Source organism: Zonotrichia leucophrys, chromosome 4 (genome assembly GCF_028769735.1).
Source record: "Zonotrichia leucophrys gambelii isolate GWCS_2022_RI chromosome 4, RI_Zleu_2.0, whole genome shotgun sequence".
NCBI classification, from domain to species: Eukaryota; Metazoa; Chordata; class Aves; order Passeriformes; family Passerellidae; genus Zonotrichia; species Zonotrichia leucophrys.
Window position 1 is genome coordinate 1,438,236 of NC_088173.1, and position 21,567 is coordinate 1,459,802.

Below are 21,567 nucleotides of genomic sequence, written 5' to 3' on the forward strand. Positions count from 1 at the left end.
TAATAATCCAAATTCAGCAGTTTACAATAAAACAGCAATTATTGAAAGTCATAAAATATTCTGATGGAGTTTTAACATGCTAGAGTATTACACCTAGGAATCAGATTCAGTTCTCATTTTTCCCTTTTTGGGTTATGATTTTCAAGGTAATAGGAATAAAAATGGACTTTGATTATAATAACTGGAAGTTTAAAACATAGTCCAAATTTTTATTAAAATTTAGTATAAGTATTAAGCAGATACATAAAGTCTTTACTTCCAAAATTATATTGTATTATTACTGAATATTAGTAAAATTCCACCTGGAATGTCAAAAGCCATTTAAAAAAAAACTGTACTAAAAAAATTTAAAGCATTAATAAAGCTCAGAAAGGAATAATGTCCATCAAAACCGTACTAGTTAAGAAATGCAGTTCATGAAATGGAAGATAAAATACAAGAAAGATAAACATGGACAAAACATATTCTTGGGTGCTGTCCAGCTTTAACAGCTCATAAAGGATTTGCAGGTGAATGTAAACAGCTCCTACCAGAATCCCAACCTAATTCTGAAAGGGCTGCAGTCAGTGAATGCTGAGCCCATAGGAATAGTCTATTGTTATTTGGTTTCTCTTAGCCCAGACTTGATACAGAACTAACACAGCCAAAATGAAATTCAATGAGCCTGACAGGTAAAGATCAGGCCTGTGCTAAGTAACCAACACCATTACTGCTGAAAGCATTTGTAAAGCAAAAGAGTATTCTTTCCTTCATGCTCTCACCAAGAAAATTTCTTGTGAGCCGGTTCTCGTTCCCAGGGAGATGACTGTTCAGTTTTTAAATAAATTAGTTTATCATTTTCATTTGCAGCATTCCAAGTATAGCCAGCTGAAGTGTGACCTGGAGAGCAAGGCTGATCAGTCTGATTCTTCACCAGCACAACAACTCCTTTTACTGATAAGGTAGAGGCCTGTTAAACATAATTACAACAGTGTTTCCTCTGACAGATTTTGTGCAGTCCTATAAAGAAAAATTCCCAATATTTTACAATATGAAACCTATTTTGTACACTACAGTCACTGCATACACCATTGACACATGCAAGAGGAGCATGCAAATGTTTCAGCCTTGAAACAAAAATCCTAGTGGTTTCATTTTCTCTAAGTTTTACCTGGTAGTTGAAAATAAAATGTAATGTAAAACGTAATTTTTGGTATGTCATTCACAAAAGTGTTGCCAATGAACATGGGTTTGTGATTATCACTCACATGCACACTCAAATGGTTCTACAGAAGTGACTCTAAATAAAACCCATCCTTCACTAACCTGCTCTGAGTTGAGCTGTGAAGAACCATCTTGAAATATCATAGTAGTTATAAAAGCTGCTGCCTGTTCTATAGCTGCAAGGAGTTTGCTTTTTTCTTCACTTCCTAAACTGCTGATATCACAAGGATACTTTCCAGAAGACTTTATTTGTCCAGGGGTACAGCTGTATCTTCTTTCATGCAACATGGAGGTATTTACATGCAATTTTCTTGTTTTCTCTGAACAAGATGTAGATACATTTTGCTTTCTTTTAAGAGGAATAACCATTTTGTTTTTCCCATCCTTCAGGGTTTTTTCTTCTACTGAAAAACTTCTTTCTTGATATTCCCATTTTGGGAAGCCTGAATCCTGGTAACAGCTCAGTATTTGGGTATCTTGACAGCCAAGTATTTTATCCATATGCACTGTCCTGACTATCTGACCAGCAATTCTTTTTTCAGGGCTGACAGTTGTTTTTAATGTGGCAATTCTGGAATCATAATCCTCCTGGGGAAAATCAGAAATGTTTAGCAAACCAACTATTAGACTTATAAGGAAAAACTAAAAATTGCACTAAGTTAGTTTAGATAAGCTTTCAAGAAAGCAAAATTCTATGAAAAACTGTTGGTACTAACAAAACAGAGCCAGTTTAGGGGAGCCACATAAACAAAAATTCAAATATGTATCAGTAGATATTTTGTTGACATACACCATTTGCATCCACAACCACTTCTTTTTTAAGCTACTATTAGTCCAACACTACAAATGGCAAATTAACAACCACAAGAGGCATCTAATCCAACAGCCTGTCTTCCATAGTGACAAGGTTATTATTGTCTGAAGAGGGAAGAGACCCTTCACCTTTAGCTTCAGCATTCAGAGCACTTTTCATGACAGCTTCATTTGTTCTAGAACTTTTGGGAAGGGACTTTATTGACTGCTTTGGAATCCCAAGTATGTGAATCAACTGGATGCCTTCAAATAACTTACAGGATTGCAAGACATAAAAAATCCATAAGAAAGTTGCATTGAAGTATTATTATTACATTGAAATATTAGTATGACATTCTATTCTGTTTGATCCACTATACCCAGAACAGTTTTTCCCACTCCAGACAGTCCCTGGATCCCTCCACTGCAGCCTGCTCCAAACAGCATTAAGCAAGATGCTGCATGGTAGTGCTTGACTTCTACTCCTCCATCCTTATTTCCTTCACAAATTTCCTTGCTATGCTACTGGCACTAGTGCTTATTACTTACTTTGCTGGTTTCTTCTACAAGCTCCTCAGCTGAAATAGATCCTCTGCCTTGATTTTATTTCTCTGGAATGGCAACCAGTGACCCTTCCAAGATTCCCCAAGGTAAATGTGTGTTGAACTATTTACAGATATACAGATTTGCATCTTCCCTCAACACTTTTTATGCCTCAATGACAAATAGGCCTTAGAGGAGCTGCTAAGTTTCTACTCCTGAGGCATTTGAAAAAATTATGTATTAGTGATGCATTTGCAAGCTTTTCCTCAAAGTTATTTTGAACCATACCATTGTATATTTCATTTAACTTAGATGAGGCAAGTATAGAATAATACAAATTCTGCTCAGGTCACATTTTTGCATGATGACATTTTTTAGTAGTCTCCTTCATACTGCCTCTTAGCCATACTACTTTTTCCAGACACAATTTAGTATTCATTTCAAATCATCAATATTCCACTTTGAATAAATCCCTATACTACCTACAAATGTTCTGGATTTGGAGGGCAATTCCATATAATTTCTTTTAAAAGCTTCTATCCAAAATTGCATATAATTTCTTTTAAAAGCTTCTTCAATTTTATATAGTTTTCTTGTTGAAAATTAATCATTACTTTTGCCTATCTTTCAATGCTTCCAAAAGATTATAGTCTCTGTAAGAGCACCTGTCAGCAGGGAAGATTTTAGACCTGATCTCACACAGATCAAATAAAAACAAATTTTTCTCATGAGTTCTCTTAACTGTTCCACAAAGCAGTTGTCTCCTAATTTTCAGTTGGAGCACCATGCCTAATGGTGCTTAAGCTTAATATTCATCAACTTCACTGGAAAGTAAACTGAAATCTCTCATAATTACTGTATTTTGGTCTCTTCTAGCCCAGTCTCATTCAGTTCATCTGCTGTCATTACACTGCAAAAACTGAGAGCTCCTCCCTTCAAAGGAACCACCAGGGCCTGCTGGGCTCCCTCCAGTCCCCAGCAGAGTTTTCACTGATCAGAGGCTGCTGTCCACCTCCATCCCATCTGTATGGATTGAGCAAGCCACAATGGCAAAGCCAGGAAGTTTGGGGCTTTTTTATGGTTTCACAATATGCCTCAAACCAGTTCTCATATTCCCAAACCTTAGAAGTACAGAGTCAAGAGGTGAAAAAGGCTTAAGACTGCTTTAGGTCATATTTCACAGGATCTACTCTACAGCAAAAGTACAATTACAAGGTAATTCTAACACTCTAAGTAAACAGGAAAAGGAAGCTAATTCAGCTTCTGCTACTACCAAAATGAATAGTAGATGTTCCAAATGAAGACAAATGATTGGATTTTTGCAATGCTAACCAAAAGGTGGGCACTATAATGTTACCAGAAGGGGAAAAATCCTGTCACAGAAGGGCCAAATATTTAAGAGCCATAGAAAGACAACTAATTCACTCAAGTGTATGCTCCAGACAAACTGCAAATAGTTTTATCATTTAACACAGCAGAATTTAAATTAGGACACTCTAGTAATTATAGAACCAGGAATAAGCAATTCTCTTTTAAAGATTCAAAAAATATAAACAAAGGAATTTAATTATCAAGTCAGAATAATACAGCAGGAACTACAATTAACCACAGAGAGGAACAGCAGCTTCTGTGAAGAACTGACCTTCTGTTAGAAATAATGGCATGGCTGGAAGTAGAGAAAATGACTCCCAGGATGAAGTTTCACAATTTATGTCAATGTAGGAAGATCTCATTAGATGCAGCAAGTCAAAATTAGAGTGTCATCATTACAAAAAGGGGTTCCACTCCTATCCATGTGCACCCACAGCTGCATGAGTGCCTGTGAGCAAGTGTAATTTGTAGGAAACTCTCTCATTCCACTCAAGGCATCAGCTTTCTGCATCTTGAGCAGCCTGAATGGAATTGAAGTGTGCAGCATGCACCAGAGTCAGAGTAGGGAAGGTTGGGAAATTTGCAGCTGGGATTAGTAGCAGCATCTGCAACTCATCAATCAACTCCATGGATTTTACAAGCAAAGCCTGAGCTGGGGCTGCCACAGTTACCTGACCTGTTCCCACTCCTGCACTGGCACTCACTCCCATGCACACCAAACCAAATTCAGAGAAATGATTAAACCCAAAATTAAGGGTTCCTAATACAAAGTAATCTTTCATACAAATCAGCTCACTTTTATAATTGTTCAGTAACAGGAGTCTAAGAACATTTCTAAACTCTGGTGGTTGTCTGTGGCAACCTCATTTCTGATCAATCTGTCATAAAAGACCAACTTCTTGTGAAAAGGGAACAGAAGTTGGGCCCAGATTCTCAAAGGTAAATACAGACCGAGTGTAAAATAAGACAGAGGAAGTTACCTGAACTATGACTGTATAAAATCTATCATGATAAAGCTTGTCATGAAAGAACCAATGTATAACTTCAAACCTCCCACAAAAAGACTGCTTTTATTCGTTTTCAATTCTACAAAATGCTTGCCTTTTCATTTCTCAGGTGTGCATCCTTATCATCTATTTTATTTTCCTTTGTCTTCTCTATACCTTTAAAAAAGAAGAAACAATTTACAATACAAATGAATCTGCAAGTAGCCCATATACCTTAGGTTTCATACAGGGTTATCTTACTGACACTTTACCAAACCTGAAAGAATTGTAAAAACATTTCCCTTGACAACCATTTAACAAGTTTGTATCAAGTTAGTATTCATTCTTAAAAGGGCCCTGCAGGTTCCAAAATATGCATATGCAAAAGACTGCTCTGTCACCATTAAGAAAAAAAATTATTTAAAATTCACTACAAAGCAGAAAAGCCTTTGTCCCTGGTATTCAGAGGAAGCATTACTATAATTCTGTAATTATGTGAATTTCCCTCTTCAAGGAAACACAACTCATTTTGTTCATAGTAAAGCTGGGGGTATGAGCACGAAGGAAAAAAAAAATCCAAACTCTAGAAACTTCACACAGCTGAACTGTTTTCTTAGAATTCAGCAGCAGCATTCCAGGAAACTTTTGTTCTATAAAGCATTATGTGAGTTTAGCACATCATGTTTAACAAACTAATCATGTTTCACCTGCAGGGGATAATTTTTTCACATTGCTCTTCTTGCAACAGAACAGGCATGGCAAGTGACACCATTAGGACATGAGTTTTCTTTTCTGCCTTAACACTGGCCACAATCCCAAGAAGAGGAGAAGCAAGGGAAGGCTGGAAGGAAGGAGCCAGGGGTAAAGGGCTAGCAGGAATTACCTCAGTGGGCACAGAAAGAGGATCAGGGAAAAAGAGAACTCCCCTCAAGTGCAGAGTTTGCAGTTAGGATTCCTTTATGTCTCCATTATCTTATTGCCCAGCCAAAAGACACCTCCCAGGCAGAGTATGTGTTTTGTCTGCCCATACTGGGAACAACACCAAACTGCTGCTGTCAGCTATGAATTGGCATTAGCAGCAGCAAGGTACTCTCTGAAACAACAATGGTGTTCACAAATATCAAAAAAGCAGAAGGTCACCTATTTCAATTTACTAGAACTGTTCTTAAAAACACTTGTCTGGGCAAATCAAGACCTTTGTCTACTGAAGAAAATAAGCTTATTTATGCATGTTGGTGTAAGTGTATAATCAGACATTGAGCTCCAGCTCAAACTTCTAACCTAAGCTGTTAGAACAGCCAAAATGGCACAGCTGTGTTTGTAGCTTCAAACATTTTACCTTTGTTTTCTCAACACTTTCTACAATGAGATAATAAATTAAGAATTATAGTATCTGAGTTTACATTCAGTGCTTATAATTGTTTTCCAGTTAGACACTTTTCCTTGACAAATCCAATCCCCAGAGAAGATGATGAGGATTACATTTCCCTCCTCCAGCACCCAACAGTCAGTATGACAGCTACTGAAGAGATCTGCAACTTCCAGTTTCTGAATTATGGCAAAGTATCAGCAGATGGCAGCAGAAACCTATCCCTGCCTCCAACTCCTCAAGGCTTGATGAAAAGATTGGAGCTCCACTGCCAGGATAACCACAGAATTTCACCAACTAGGTCAACAGTGCAGATACTTTTTCTATTTGAGCCCAATATTCACCTTCTAAAGACAAACATTTTTTCCATTAAGTAGAGTTAAAAATTTAAAAATCTCTCTATGAAATACAGTTCAATGCAGTCTGAAACAGATCACTAACATCAGAGGTTTGCAGTTGTTTTTGGTTTTTTAAGAGAGGTAAACTTTTTACAGACCCACACTAAAGCAATATGTATATGTATGTATGTATATATATATATATAATGTATGTAGGTGTAGGCAATGACAAGATTGCAAGAGAAGTAAAATATCAAACTGAGGCTCAAAAGAAATCAAACTTTCTTTAAAATCATCTGGGTTTTGGTCCCAAATGTACCATACAATGTAGCATTTTAAAATGAACTCATCCCACATTTCTTTGAATGTGTATCAGTGATTTACACAGTGATGAACCATTACCTTTGTCACTGCTTCACCACCAGGCTCCACTGATCCAATACTTTACTGAAAGGGGAGCCTGAACCACAATTAATATACAACAGTGGCTGCAAAAACCACAATATACACAGGAATAAATCTCAGATTTAAAGCCCATTGACCAAATATTCCAGGATTTAACTCTCAGGAGGAAACAGACAACTGAAACCAAGCAAAACTCTTAACTTTCTACTTCTTTCCAGAGCCCCAATTTGACTGCCTGTGATTTGCACAGAACTGAGAATAAAACCTGCACCTTGCAAAACCTCCTTAGTGCCCACAATATTGTGGAACTGCTGAGGTGCTTGGAACATTGCCTAATTTGTTCTTTCACAGGGACTTCGGTTCACTCTTCCCCCTAGAATTTCCCAAGGAGCACAGTGCTAATGAACATGTGTTTTAAGGACAGCCATGAGTCTGGAGAGCTCACAGGTCTCCTGTTAAGTTCCTAGGACCTCCAGTGATCCTTGAATATCTAGTCCAGAGCCAAGTTAATGTATGCATCTAATTTACAACACTGTAGTACTTAAGGAACAGCCTGAAATTCCCATATCATTCTGTACCACATAGGAGGAACAGAAAGAGAAAAAATTAAATTGGTGGTACCATTCCTTGCACTCACATAACATTACTGAATTTGAAAAGTCCCAGCAAGTCTCACAGTAACAGCTTAATTCCTTTTCTAAACCTGTAAACCGAAACATTTTCTTTTTCTTTATTTAAAAACAGGGACTAAAGGTTTGATACTGTTGTGTTTCAACTTTTCAACAGAAAAAAATCAGGCTAAGTTTTACTCACTCTGGTTATTTTCTCTGTTAGTCTGAGCTTCTACAGGAATAGACTGCAAAGCTGTCATAATCCTCTGAGCAATATTAGATAAAGGCACTTTAGAAATCTCACATCCTATGTACTGCTCCATTTCTAAGGTTAAACCTAAACACAGAACACACAAATTATAAATCAATCAGGGCCATGAGTAATCTTCACTTACATTCCGTTGAAATTAAAAACAAAATATAATGAACATGCTTAGCCATTCATTCTCAGTGGAAAATTACATTTGCTGCCAGACATGCCTATCAGTACTGTATAGGAAAGAAAAAGATAATAATTTATAAAAACAAACTTCTTTGAAATAGTGTTTTAATACCCCAACCAAAAAAATCAGCAGTGCTAAGCACAGCTAACTTGTACTGAAAGAAAATAAAATCTGACAAATAAAACAAGAAGTATGTCTGAGATACTTTCCCCCTCCCAGCATCTTTAAAGTAGTCTGTATCTAGCACATGGATACATTTACTGTCACTAGTGCTTGGATTTCATCAGGAAAGACATAGTTAACTTTCAAGTAATTGCCAAAATTAAGCCAACACAAGATTAAAGAAACAAGCAATACTATCACAATATACAGCCATTAGTTATGTGCTGTTTCAGAAAATATTTATCATAAAAGACCTCTACTTTTAAAAATTTTGTATAATTGATGCATTCAAATACTTCCATATATTAGTAACTTGAAAATAGCTACTATAGCTTGTTAATTTAAGGAACTGGTCAGTAACATTTATAGTCCCCACAAGCTTTGACCCCAGCTACTGTTGTTGTAACTGTTATCCTTTTCTGAAAAGGAGCTGGTTTTCTAGCTGACCTGTCCATATTCTAGAATACCTACAAAATGCCTGGGAGAACCCCTAGGCACACCACACTCTGGAGAATCACAAGGAACAGTGATGACTTCTTGTTGTTTTACAGTTAGACCAGAAGAACGTGTAAAACTTCTCACAAACACAAGAGCAATATATCCAACACTTGAAAAAATGCTTCAAGGATCCAAGCTGTACAAATCAACCACTCCAGCAAAAGCTGCTGTTGACTCAGTTATTCCTGTACAAGTGGGCAGCTGGAGTGCTGTTACTCTGGTCCTCTCCCACCAGACCCAGTGCATGAGCAGACTGTCAAACTCCAAAATCAGCAAACAATTCTCTGTGTCATGGTTTGAGCTGCACAGAGCAGTGCCCCTCATCATTCCTTGTCTATGACAGAATCTGTGACAGAACCAAGCTTCCAGAATTCCATCCTTCTGTCAACCACACACTCTGCTACACAGAAATATTTTGCTTGGCTCAAGACCACAGGTACCTTGCAATTTTTAATCCTTAAAAGTGCAAACATTTGCATCTAATTCAGAGGAACAGCCATCACTGCATTAGCACTGGCCATATCCATCTAGTCCTAATGAGAAGCATGTGAAGGAAAGGGTGAGAGGTGGAATGGCTTTGTTTTCCCTGACATTTTCCCTGCACTCAGCTCCTCCTCACTTCCATGCCTAAGAGCAAAACTCCTTTCCCACCCAGGGTTCAAGTGTTCCCTGCCTTCCCAAGCTGGGAAGCAGCAGTCCCAGCCTCAGGGGCAGATCAAAATGAGAACCCATCACACTAAATACAAACAAGACACCACGCTTGAGAACAGGCCTAGAAAACTCACACAGATTCACCATAAATATTAACCACACTGAACTGAATTGACAGAGTTTGGCATTTAATAATATACACAAAGGATAGAGTTAAGCAGCATGAAAGCCAGACATAAAGACACCCAACCAGTAAGTTTAAAAAAATTACACATTTAAAAATAAGTTATAATCACATAGAAGTTAAAGGAGTGCCATCAAAAGAGTTTTAAGACTACTGTTATTGAATTTAAACAAATATACTAACCTTCATCAATATGTACAGTGCTTGAAAGCAAGCACAGCAGATCCCATCAAAATACAAAAGACTGGAAGTTATCATACTATAAAAGCTTATTTAGTTCCATTGGTACATTAGGAAGCTATATACAAATTTTATAAACGGGCTAACAATGCACATGAAAGCACAAGTATGAAAGCATCAGCACTCTGAATTGAAATGCCTATCATTATAAATTATAAGGCAAACTCAGAAGTACAAAAGATAAATTTTAAATTCTTGTTCATTGCCAAGCCACAATAAGTATAGACTGGTTTCAATGGAGAAGATAGGCCATAAGTTAAATTAAGAGATATTGGAATGGTCTTAAAAGAGATGGTCTTGGTAGTTAAAACAGATTCTGGTACATATTCCAACACATTTCTAACAAAATCAAGTCTTCTTAGAAGAACTGTAGGGGAAACAATCATGAAATATCTGCTGCCTTTGAGAACTCCCCTCTTCACTATGAGCACATTACATCCTTGCTCCAAAATCTGGAATGCCTTCTCCACATTCATTTGGCAGTTCCAAAAGTTGTTAGCAAGCAAAAGGACTCAAGGGTTCACGTTCCTATTGAAGCTCTGCTGTGTGCAGCAGAAATGAGCACACAGGCCAGCAGAAGAGCAGCTGAACACACTTCTTTCAAATAACCAACAATGATTTCATGTCCAAGAGTTCTGACAAAACTGAGATTGAATTCAGGGGGCAGAAGAAGCCATGGAGTAGCACACAATCTCAGCACTGCAGTGGCAGGTGCCAGCCATGACAAGCTCATGCTTATTATTCCATAACCTTGTAGCCAGTTTACATTAACATTTCCCTTCCTTAAGAGTACATTGCTGTTTAGACATTAAGAACTGCACTGCTTGTGAAATTCTCATCTTCCAGACCACTGGCTTTAGCCTGAGACTGCTGCTCAAGTCTCTCCACCATCTCTTTGAACTGCTCTTCATCTTTGAAAAAATGCACATACAAGTCTCTTTCCATCTGAAGCAGCCTATTGGACTCTAAAAAGCTTCTCTTTGACTTCAGATCTGCAGCCAGATCCTTAAGGAGACGACTTAGTTCATCTAAATGCACTTCCAGTTGGTGAAACTGCTCAGTAAGTTCCTAACAAAAAACAGAAGACAAAAATGTATTACTTTTCTATTGTTAATATATTAGCTGAACTAAAAACATGAAAGATTTTTTGCTTTGGGAAGCCATTAATTTGTAATCAAAAAATAATAACAAAAAACAGAAACAAAGATAATAAGGGATTCCATTCAATGTATATAATTTTTGAGCTCCATGTAACAGAACTCATATCATATTATGCCAATGTAATTTCATTTACTTGTGGACCAGATGAGTTAAGACCATAAAAATCTGAACCTGACCTAGAGACATGACTGAATGACATTTTCTATCAATTACAAGTCTTCACTGCTAGTCAAGTCTTAAAAGGGAACAAAGAAAAAAAAAGCACAACAAAAAATCCAAATCAATCTTACAATTAAATCATTAAATACCAGCTACAACCTTCCCAGCTGGCATTCTTGTTATAGCTCAGTATAAGCAGACTAATCATCTACTTGCACATTATTCCCTTATTAAAGGAATTACTTTCCTTGAGAAACAGTAGCAGTAGATGCCATATTTTAAGAAGTAACTTAAATCAATAGGAAGGTATTTTATTTAATAACGTGCAATCCCTAAATACATACTGTTCCAATTAGAGTCTCATTTTTAAATCAAAACTGTTCTATATGCTGTAAATTCATTTGACAGATGAATGTTAAATATATTTTTATGTAATTAACCAAGAAAGTATTACGTAACAGAAGATTTCCCTTGATGCATTTTTGAGGTATCTACAACTATTTAAAAACCCTAACAAGGTGCATTTAACAAATCCTGTTGCCATTAAAAAGATGTTCTAAGCATAATACCTGAGAGCTGTGTAGCAGGATTGTCCTACTACAGCTGTCTTTTAAAATTCTGGCATTTTTATTTTGTCCAAATGACCCACCCATGGCCAGGCTTTTAAGGGGCCAGACCATACTATTGGGGTCTTAGAGGTAACAGGGCAGAGAGCCCATAGGAAATGAAAAGCTATTTAAATGAGTTTTCCAGTGACACCCTACCCAGACAAAGGATCCCCCACACCACAGACTTACAGGAACACAGGACTGCACAAGCCTCTGAAGGAAATTCAGTTAGATGCAACTGTTTGCTCAGAAACCAAAAAATTATTACCTGCCAGCATTTCTAAAAATCCAACATTAGCCAAGAACAATTTAAATGTTCAGCATCCATCATCATTATGTTAATAAATTTGTTGCTAATTAGTGGGGACAGTCTGCATGTCTAGAGCCTTCACACTACACTTTTATCAGTAAAAGAACATGACAAACAATGCAATAATTTGAAAACAATCCTTAAGGGCTTACTGGGCTCCGGAGCTGGATCTGATTTGTCCCACAATAGAGAGCAGCACGAAGGGCATCCACATTGCCCTCCAGGCTGGCCACAAGGAGAGACTGCTCCCGAGCAGATGCTGCCAGCTGATCTTCTGCTGTGGCACAGTCCTGCTTTAACTTCTGAGCCATCTGCTCCAGGCTTTTGTATGTCTTAAACAACTGTTGTTTTTTACTTCCTCCTTCCAGGAGCTGATACAGCCTGCAACAAGTGAAGTTAGACACACAAAGATTTTAACTTTCCTAAGCACTCTATCATCATTAGTTAAGAGAACGTGTCTGTGTTGAGAAGTCAGAGGATGAGTAAGGGAAGTTCTGCTGAGGGCGCTTTTACAGCACTACCTTGTCTCCCACTGATTTCAGGATTCCATCTATATATAGCAGTGATTAATAGGAATCCAAAATATTTCAATATCAAATTAGCAGCAATGAAATATTAAAGTAACAGTTAGTAAGTACATCTTGAATGCAAATAGCAGTTGACAGTGTGCTTTTGCCAACTATTTCCTGACACTTCAAGAGCTGCAAAATAAAATGGATTTTTTTGAAGTGCTGAATGAAAGCAGACTTCAACAGCCAATGAGAAAGAAGAACAATCTCTGTAACATTTTCAAGCTTACTGAAGTATTTCCTGTTTTCTATCTCTCTATGAAGAGACTGCTAAGAAATTCTCCAATTAGTTACAAGTCATGCAAAAGATAGAATTGCACACTACAGCAGAGTGTACCCTTACACTGCATCAGGAATGGGCTCAGTAAGATTACAGACAAGTTTACAGAGTCCAAATGTTACTGCCACCTCTGCAGAACAAAATCTTCAGGAGCTGATGCCCGATATAAAATCCCACTGGCTTTATTAAGAGAAGGAGCTATGTTTCAGAAGGAACTGAATGTCTTTCAAGTGTCTTCTGTTTACAAAGCCCATAAGGTTTTTAAATCTTTCAACTTGCCTGCCCTTCATCTAAAAAAAACAAAAGTAGCCAGAAGCATTCAGTCATTTGGAGACTTTATAACAAACCTGAACAAAAGTGTAACAAGCTAACACAAACACACAATAGGAGTAAAATTAATGCTGCCTAATCCTTCCAGTTATTTACTGTGCCTAACCACATCCAGCTATTACTTATCAAGTATTGAAAAAAAACCAAACACTTAAAGCACCATTCTAAAGAAGGAGGAAAAGTCTGACAGTAACACAGCTATAATTATGCAATATATCACATCAAAAGGTTTATTCTTGATGGAAGAGCAGCACTGTACACACCCTTAACTGTATCACCTGAACTTTAAGGAGACTTAATTATTTTGATGGTGAAAAAATCAGACTCCTACATGGGCACCAGGGCACTCAAACCAGATGGCAAATCAAGCAGTAAAAACGAGCTGAACTCATGCCACAGTCCGGAGGAGTCATTCCTCTCTCCTGCCACACGGGGGGTTTGTGCCGGCCATGCACACAGCCTAGGAAATCACTGCTGTTAACATCTGTATCTCTAGAGTATCAGGAGGTGCTAGATAAGACAGGCCTGGGTCTAAACATTCTTCATGCTATGGATATTAATTAGGAATGCTTCAGTAATATTAAAAAGACTGATAATTGAACAGTTTTTCCTCAGGCAAACCTGCAAAGAATTTCCAAGGACACGGAAGAAACAAGTTTCACATGTTGAAAGTTTCAGTTCTTGAAAATTCAAATTTCTAATTAGCTACAGCCAGCAAGTAAGAACTTGGCAGCAGGCAAGGCTTCCCTTGCCTGAGCCTTCATCTCCTCAGTATGATTTCAAAGCAAGTCCAACAGTGACTGTAACACTTACCTGCAAGCCAAAGCATCCTCTGGGCCAATGGTGCTCCTTGGCTTTGCCTGCTCACTCTGCTCAGCGATCGCCTGCAGCCTCTGCTCTAACTCATCAGTGCTTTGCTTCAGAGATTCTACCAAGTTCTCAAGCTGGCAGCTGAACTCCTGGTGTTTCTTCATCTCCATTTCACAGGCCAGCTGAATAAGTTCAAATGATGTTGTCTGTCTCATCAAATGCCTGCCTATTTTAGCTTGAATTGCAGCATAACAGTCCAGCCGAGCAATTTGGCGATCTAAGTATTCTTTCAGCACTGGTGCACTCAGAAGTTGTGCTTTCTTCTTAAGAAGGGGAAGCAGCTCTTCATTATTTATCTGAGCTATATCTTGTTTAATTGCTGAAATTTCAGCATTTAAACTAGATGTTTTAGCATCAATATTTTCCTGTTGTCCAGTATCCTGCATAAAACAAAATATTTGTGAATTTCTTCATGGTTCCTGCCAAGCCACATCCCAAACATTTCTTCAGTTCATATAAAATTCATGCATTTATGTTACATTTAGCTACAAAATTAAATGAAAACTTCACAAGTAGTTTTACAGAATTTTACAAAATAATGCAAATACAGATGAACAAAGTAGATAATAAATATAATTTCTTTTTATCACAGGGTCAGGAATCAGTTTATTGTGTTAAAAACAAAAGAGCTGCATTTTACTTTGCACCTGTTTCAAGCATGCCTAACTGAAATCTCACAAGCAAACATAATTTTTTATATTCAGTCAGATATCAACACTGCTGGCAAAATCAATCTTTTCCAAATTACCCTAATCAATCAAGTCCTGTATACTAGTCATCCATAAATGAAAATATACAAACTGACATGATGCCTCAAGTTATTCCATGCCTGGCATAAGCAAACACTTTTCCTTTTATTAGGATTTCTTCACAAATTCCACTACCCACATCTGCCTGTCACTCACTTGTTGAAAGACTTCTGGAGCTTCAACTCTCAGATCCATTTATTTGGTACAAATACTCGAGTTGCCACAGTGAGTGAACTAAAACTTTATAAGCTTATGCTAAGCAATATAGACAGGAATACATTTATCATATTGGCTCCCTGATACCACAAAACTGCAACCAAAGCTAAGATTCTGTTTACTGTACAAAGAGCCAGTTCTAATTTGAAAATTCAAAGTTAAACTAATCTAGAGAGTTACTATAGATTCTAGGATTTTAAAGGTAGTAATGCTGAAAAGTAGAATTAAAGGTACTCTACCACACTGAAGAACTTCTAACTATGGAAACTAAAGACATTTCACAAGAGCAGTTTTGTGAGCAAGAGTAAAACTTCACAGAAGTGCAATTTCACTACATAAAAATGATTGAAATAGCAGTAACTCAGCAATTCCTTTCACTAGACCCAGTGGAACTGGCCTGTCTGTTGAAAACTCCAGCACCTTCTGTCACCTTTTGACCTTACCTTGCCCAAGGGCTGCAGCAGGCTCTCTGCACACTTGATAGCTGAATTCATGCCCTCCTCTTCAGCCTGCAGCTGAATGAGCTGGTGCTGAGCACAAATATATGCTGCCTGGAGCCTGGCTATCTCTTGCCTCTCTTCACACATTTCATTGGCCTCATCAAAAGGGACTTGCTCGATTAAATCTTCAAGTTGAAAGATGTCTGCATGTGAATTTTCAGCACGTTTAGGCATACCTTCATAAAAAAGCTTTTTTAAGTGTGAAGTAAGTGCTGCAGTGCTTTGTTCTTCCACAGACAAATATCTGTCCAAAGAAATTTGGGAAAAAAACAGTGCACGTGCATCTGACCCTTGTTCTGAACCTGAAGCAGTGAAGAAAGAGGCAAATTCCTTCACTGCAGCTATAAGAGACTGCAGTTCATTGTCAAGCTTATTATTTGCTGCAGTGAACACTTCCAGGCCTTCTTTCCGTTCCTTCCGTGCTTCTTCCTCTCTGCCTTGGATCGTCTGTAACAAGTGGCTGTTTGTAGCAATCAGCTGCTGGAGCTTATTATGCCGATGAATTTGAAGGGTTTTTAACTCCTGAAGAGTCTGAAGTTCATCCTCTAATTTCTTCACTTCCTCCTCGTCCTCCTCTTGGCTGCTGTTCATCGAACCTGCGGGCTCCAAGGTTTTAAGGACTTCATCCAGTGCATTTCCTTCCAAAACAGCCCTACCTTGCTGGAGAAGATTATCAAAATCTTGCAGTTCTTCTTCAGATACCACGTTCTGCACATTTATGTTTCCACAAAACCACTCCAAAATTGATTTGCCTTCTGGAGACTCAAACATCCAGTCAAAATCTTCTCCATTAAGCTCATCAGCCTTTGGATATCCCACTTTTTTAAGAGTTTCCACAAAATCCTTTCCATAGCTCATGATGAAAATATTTTTGTAAGCAGAAAAGATCCAAATACATGAAAAAATCTGAGGTATTATTCCAGCTTTAATTTTTTTGCCATTTAAAATGAATATTCAGTATTTTAATAAAAAGAGTCTGTACAGGAAAAAGGAAGTGTCAGATCACAAAAAAAACCCCAAAAAACCAAAAACCAAACCAAAAAACCTTGAAGGCAGTTTTGGATTCAAGTGGCTATTCAGAGACTTGACATCAATTTTAATTTCAGATATCTTAATATATTTTGTTGGTCAAATCAGGACATATTTTTGTATCAATTACACCCCAGACCATTGGAAGCAGCTATGTTTTTCCTTAATTCACATAAGCTTATTATGGAAACAGTAGAGTATCATTAATTTCAAAGCAACAGGTATTAATACTAAGCAATTCATTGGCCTGCAAAAGTGATTTTACTTACATGGTTCTCTGCATATTCATTTAAAAAAATACCCACAATTATATTAAATATTCCAAAATGACCAGGGTTTTCAGTTTGTTCTAAAAACAAAACTACAGTGATGTCACACAGCATTTCAAGATCTTGGTTATAAGGGTTTTTTTACCTGAACAGCAAGCAGAATTTTGTCTTCTAAAACTTTGTTTTAAAGTTTCCTCTGAAAATGGAACAAGAAATGCTTTAATATATAAATACCTCAACATAAAACTGCAGATTTTTTTATCAATTATAAAAAATTTAAATTAAAATAAGTGTAAAAATACCCTTGTGAAAACGGTCACAACTTACATGAAAAGGGAGTTTGCGGCTCTTCTGTTTCCTAGCAGACAAGTAATCAGCTTTGGAATCCTAAAGTGTGTAACAGACAGCAAAGGATACAGGATAAGTTATCAATAGTCAGGAGGCCTTGACGCAATACTCCAGTAACACTAAGGGACTTTTTTAGTTTGATACTACCTAATACTTTGTTTCTAAAATATACATTTGCCCCTGAAAAGGCCCCTCTGCCAGCCTGGAGAGCTGAACAAGTAAAGCCATTCCTCTAAAACTCCCCATGTGTCTGACTTAGCTCAGAGACCGCAGATGACACAGAATGTTGCGAGAATTCCGTGCCACAGGGCAGCGCCCCAAGCGTCCTCTGCCCTCCGGGCTCAAAAGGGCTGTCCTCAAAACTCATAAATATGGGTGCCAAGTGGATGCTGCCACAATCTTTTCAGTGGAGCCCACTGACAAGGAGTAATGGCTGTAAACTAAAACTAAAACACGTTAAAACTTTAACATGAGTTCGGACTTTACGTTGAGGGTGGCAGGGCACGGGAACAGGCTGCCTGGAGAGGTCGTGAAATCTCCCTCCCTGGAGACATTCCAAAACAACGTGGACGCGTTCCTGGGTAACCTGCTCCAGGTGACCCTGCAGCAGGGCTGGACTGGGTGGTCTCCAAAGGTCCCTTTCAACCTCACCGATTCTGTGAAATGACGGACCCCCACACAGTCCTGACCGCGGCGCGCTGGGCCACTCCGGCACTGCCAGTGCCATCAAACACCACAAACAAGAGCTGGGGAGCCCTGAGGGAGCCCCCGCCATGGCCGGCCCCGCGCGGGCCGCACAAGTGGAGCCCTCAGGGCCACGTCCCGCCCCGGGGCAGCCGCAGCCTCCGGCCACACAGGGACCCCGGCCGGGGGGGAGGTCGGAGGGGAGCGGGGGCGCGGTGGCGGCGGCTGATCCCGCCCCGCCGGCAGCGAGTCCCGAGCCCGCAGCACCGCTCCATACTCACCCCGGAGCTCCGCACCGCCGCAGCGGCGGCTCGAGGGGAGGGGAGCGAAATGGCGGGAAGGCTGAGGGGAGGTTCAGGGAAGCGCCCGCAGCTCGAACCGCCCGCCGCGCGCGCGGCGTTCCCGCCCCGCTGCCCCCACCGCGCTTGCGCGCGCCCCCACTCCGCCCACGTGGCCTCCCGCGCACGCGCGTAGCTTTTCGCCTCGCGCGCGGCCCGCTCACGGTGACGTCATGTGGGCGTGGCTCCAACGGCCGGGCCGCGCTTCCCCTAGGGCGCTCGGCTGGGGCGGGAGTGCGCGGTCCGGTCCCTCAGCCCCCTCGGGCCCGTCCCTTCCGCTCTCCGCGGCCCTTGCTCGCTCATTTCCCTGCCCAGCACACGGGAACAGGAGGATGGGGCAGTCCTGAGCGCAATTGATATCGTCCAGCTTTGACCGCTGTGCCCTTCAGCTTCCTTGAAACCCAGACATGGCTAGCGGCGGGCACTTCAGCATCCGTACCCAGTGTTGCTGCGTTGCTGGTTTTCACCCCTGCTTAGCCCTTTCGGTGGTAATTCATGGGGCTTAATGTCCCTGGATTTGCCTGGTGCCTTTTTGAACATGCTGACACGTAACTTCACAAGGCAACATCCAGAACATCATTAAGTGCTGCTTGAAAAGGCACTTTCCTAATTGTTTTGTAGCTCTCTCTAAAACCCATCGAATGATTCCTGGTATTCACATTTCAGGATTTGGTCACTGCCACTTCTGCATGTACCTTACCCGTGGTATTCATGACAATTTACAAACCCCCAGAGCATTTTCTTTCAGCTTTTTTCTCTCCAATTTGGAGAGTCACAAAATTTGGCCTCTGTAGGGGCAGTGCTCCATTCCCCGCATTTTTCCAGTGCTCCATTCCCCTCATTGTTTCAGTGCTCCATTCCCCTCATTGTTCCCAACATCTTCCTCTGAACCTTCCACAGCATCGCTGTGCCTTGCTCAGGGTGCAGAGACCAGACTGCACAGAGTCCTCAGGGCACGGGTGTACCAAGGTTTCCTGTGGAATCCTCATTTCCAGTGCCTTCCTTACAAAGCTCCCTGTTTTCCTGGCTTTTTGGCTGCTGCTGCCAATGAGGTTGCCAGAATGCTCTGGCCACAGATTGTGGCACCTCTGCATTGCAAAGCCTGGCTCTCAAACAAACGTCATGTAAACTTGTCACTAACACTCTGAGCATCCTTTATCAGCCACTCCTCGAGTTTAGCTGTCTTCACTTCCTCTTTACATTTCTCATGCCACGTTTTCCTGGGCTTCCCCATGTGCCTTGCAACAGCCTCCTTAAAGTTCTCATTGAGTCATACCAGGAGGGGAGGTTTTTGCCATGTTTTTCTATTTATGTCAGACATTTTACCTTGGCTTCTAGAACTGTATTTTTAAGCCTTATGGATGTTTGCAGGCTCCTTGGTTTGGAACTGCTCATTTAGGGGTTTTTTTGGCATTTTTCCCCATTTTTGCATAAGTCATTTTCTTAAAATTGAGTATCTGTTTGCTTTATTTGTCTTGCATTCATCTTAGTGTTAAGTTTAATTATATTGTGGTGGCTACTATTGAGCAGCTCACCCACTAATAGCTCTTGAATTAGATCCTCTGCACTGCTGAAGACTAAATTCAGAATGGCATTTCTTTTTGTTGTGGTTCATAGGGCCAGTTATTCTAAAAAGAAATAATTTATTGTATCCAGAAATGTTATCTCTACATTTCACCCTGATGAAGCATTGACCCAGTCCATATGTGGGTGGTTGAGCCCTCCCACTACTTGTCTTAAATGTCCTGCTTCTCTAATCTCACTTAATGCAATTGTTGAAATGAACCAACGCAGGGAAATGAGCAACCTTGTAGCTTAGCACAGCTAAGGCAAGCTCATGTTAGGCTTTTTTGATCAAAATCGGCACCTGTATCACTTGCAAAATACAGAATGTTGGTTTCTGGTATAATGTGGTCTGTGCAAGACATTTTTAGACTAAATCCTGACCTGGCAGTGAGTTTTCATGGGCAAAAAGAGCTGTAGTGTTGAATTCCTCCCCATCAGATTACAGTCTGATCTGCAGCTGCAGTTTAGGCTGGCTGAATTTTCAAATCATCTTGCAGATAGAGTGCATTGTGTCTGTCCAACAGGGAAGAAACAAAAGCGTTCACCAGCTCATTTCATAATGCCCTGCTGTTTCAGTTCAGTCAGTTACTTGCACCAAAATGAACTTCTCCTACAGTGGTATTTTGCAGACTTGTGCTTCACAATGTTGTGGTTTGGGGTTTTGGTTTGGTTTGATTTTATAAATATCAGTGTAATTCATGTAAAAAATGCCTGTGTAAAAGCAAATTTTAAACACCTAGAAAAATTCCTAAAATTCTGCTGTCCAAAGGCAGTTCTGCCAATGAAATCCACAAACACATCTGATAAAAGTTTGCCTGTCTATTGTCTATCATATTGTCTGCCTGGATTGCTGCAACTGATGCCTTCAGTTCCCCGTGTGGCTGCTTCCTCTCCCTCCTTCCAGACTCACACAGCTATGATGTCCCACCTCCTTTGTGGCCTTTCCCAAACCTATCTCCCCATCTGTTCACCTGGGGAAGCAGCACTCATTTCATTCTGGAGCAGGTTTGGAGCCATGTCTGTGCTGGCCAGTGGCCACCTCTTGAAAACAGGGAAGAGCTCAATTTGGCCATGTTCAATGCAGGAAATCATTTTTTTTTCTTTCTACCCAGACATGGAATTTCCATGTACGTTTTCATCATGGATTATTAATTGCAGGCTCCATTCTATCTCTGCTTTGTCAAATTTGGTGAAAATTAGCCAGAAGGTTCAGAAGTTATCAAGAAAAGGAGGAGGGGAACAGATGGACAAAAGAAGAGTTGACAGACAGCATGATCTCATAATCCCCGCTGGCATAGGAATTCAGGCTAGAATTGAAATATTTTAGGTCAGAACACTGTGCACTTAAAATTCTCATTTTGAAAGAACAAGCCTCTGAAGAGAAACAAATTTTCATCTGTTAGACCATCCATCAGCTCTTAGGGCAGAGATTAAACATACAAACATATCATCACATATCATCAGAATTTCTAACAGCCCCTTTCCCCACCCAACCTCAGACCCGTGTACTTCAGCATTTGCTTTTGCTGCTCCTTTTGGGTCAAGATTGTTTTCCTCTGATTCATCTTTTTTTTTTTTTTTTTGTTGTGTTCTTTCAAAACATAATTAAGGCTTACCTTACCCTTTTTTTCCATTCTAGGAGCAGTTGTTTTGCATCTGTTTCCTAGAACTGGAGAGGCTGCTTAGATAGCATATTGCCTTTACAAGCCATTTTATGGTGAATTCCAGCAGATTAATGCATAAACATTTCTGGAAAGATGTCTGCAAGCTCTGCAGTATTCCATC

The 21,567-nt window shown here is 39.7% G+C and overlaps 2 protein-coding genes across 2 annotated transcripts in view; both read right to left on the reverse strand.

Annotated features, from left to right (window-relative positions):
- Window positions 1-18,430, reverse strand: part of POLN (DNA polymerase nu) — a 97,824-nt gene extending 79,394 nt beyond the window's left edge. The window contains exons 1-7 of the mRNA XM_064710199.1: window positions 18,160-18,430; window positions 17,174-17,233; window positions 16,992-17,042; window positions 7,821-7,955; window positions 5,011-5,072; window positions 1,306-1,791; window positions 762-949 (exon numbers count right to left, since the gene is read on the reverse strand). Of these exons, the coding sequence (XP_064566269.1) occupies window positions 762-949; window positions 1,306-1,791; window positions 5,011-5,072; window positions 7,821-7,941 (857 nt within the window). The 5' untranslated portion in view covers window positions 7,942-7,955; window positions 16,992-17,042; window positions 17,174-17,233; window positions 18,160-18,430. The remainder of the gene's footprint in view (window positions 1-761; window positions 950-1,305; window positions 1,792-5,010; window positions 5,073-7,820; window positions 7,956-16,991; window positions 17,043-17,173; window positions 17,234-18,159) is intronic.
- On the reverse strand, window positions 10,598-16,406 carry HAUS3 (HAUS augmin like complex subunit 3). Its single transcript, XM_064712134.1, has 4 exons — window positions 15,492-16,406; window positions 14,027-14,463; window positions 12,187-12,415; window positions 10,598-10,864 (listed from the first exon to the last, which is right to left on the reverse strand). The coding sequence occupies exons 1-4, from the start codon at window positions 16,404-16,406 to the stop codon at window positions 10,598-10,600; spliced, it is 1,848 nt and encodes a 615-aa protein (XP_064568204.1).
- Window positions 18,431-21,567: the final 3,137 nt, after the last annotated feature.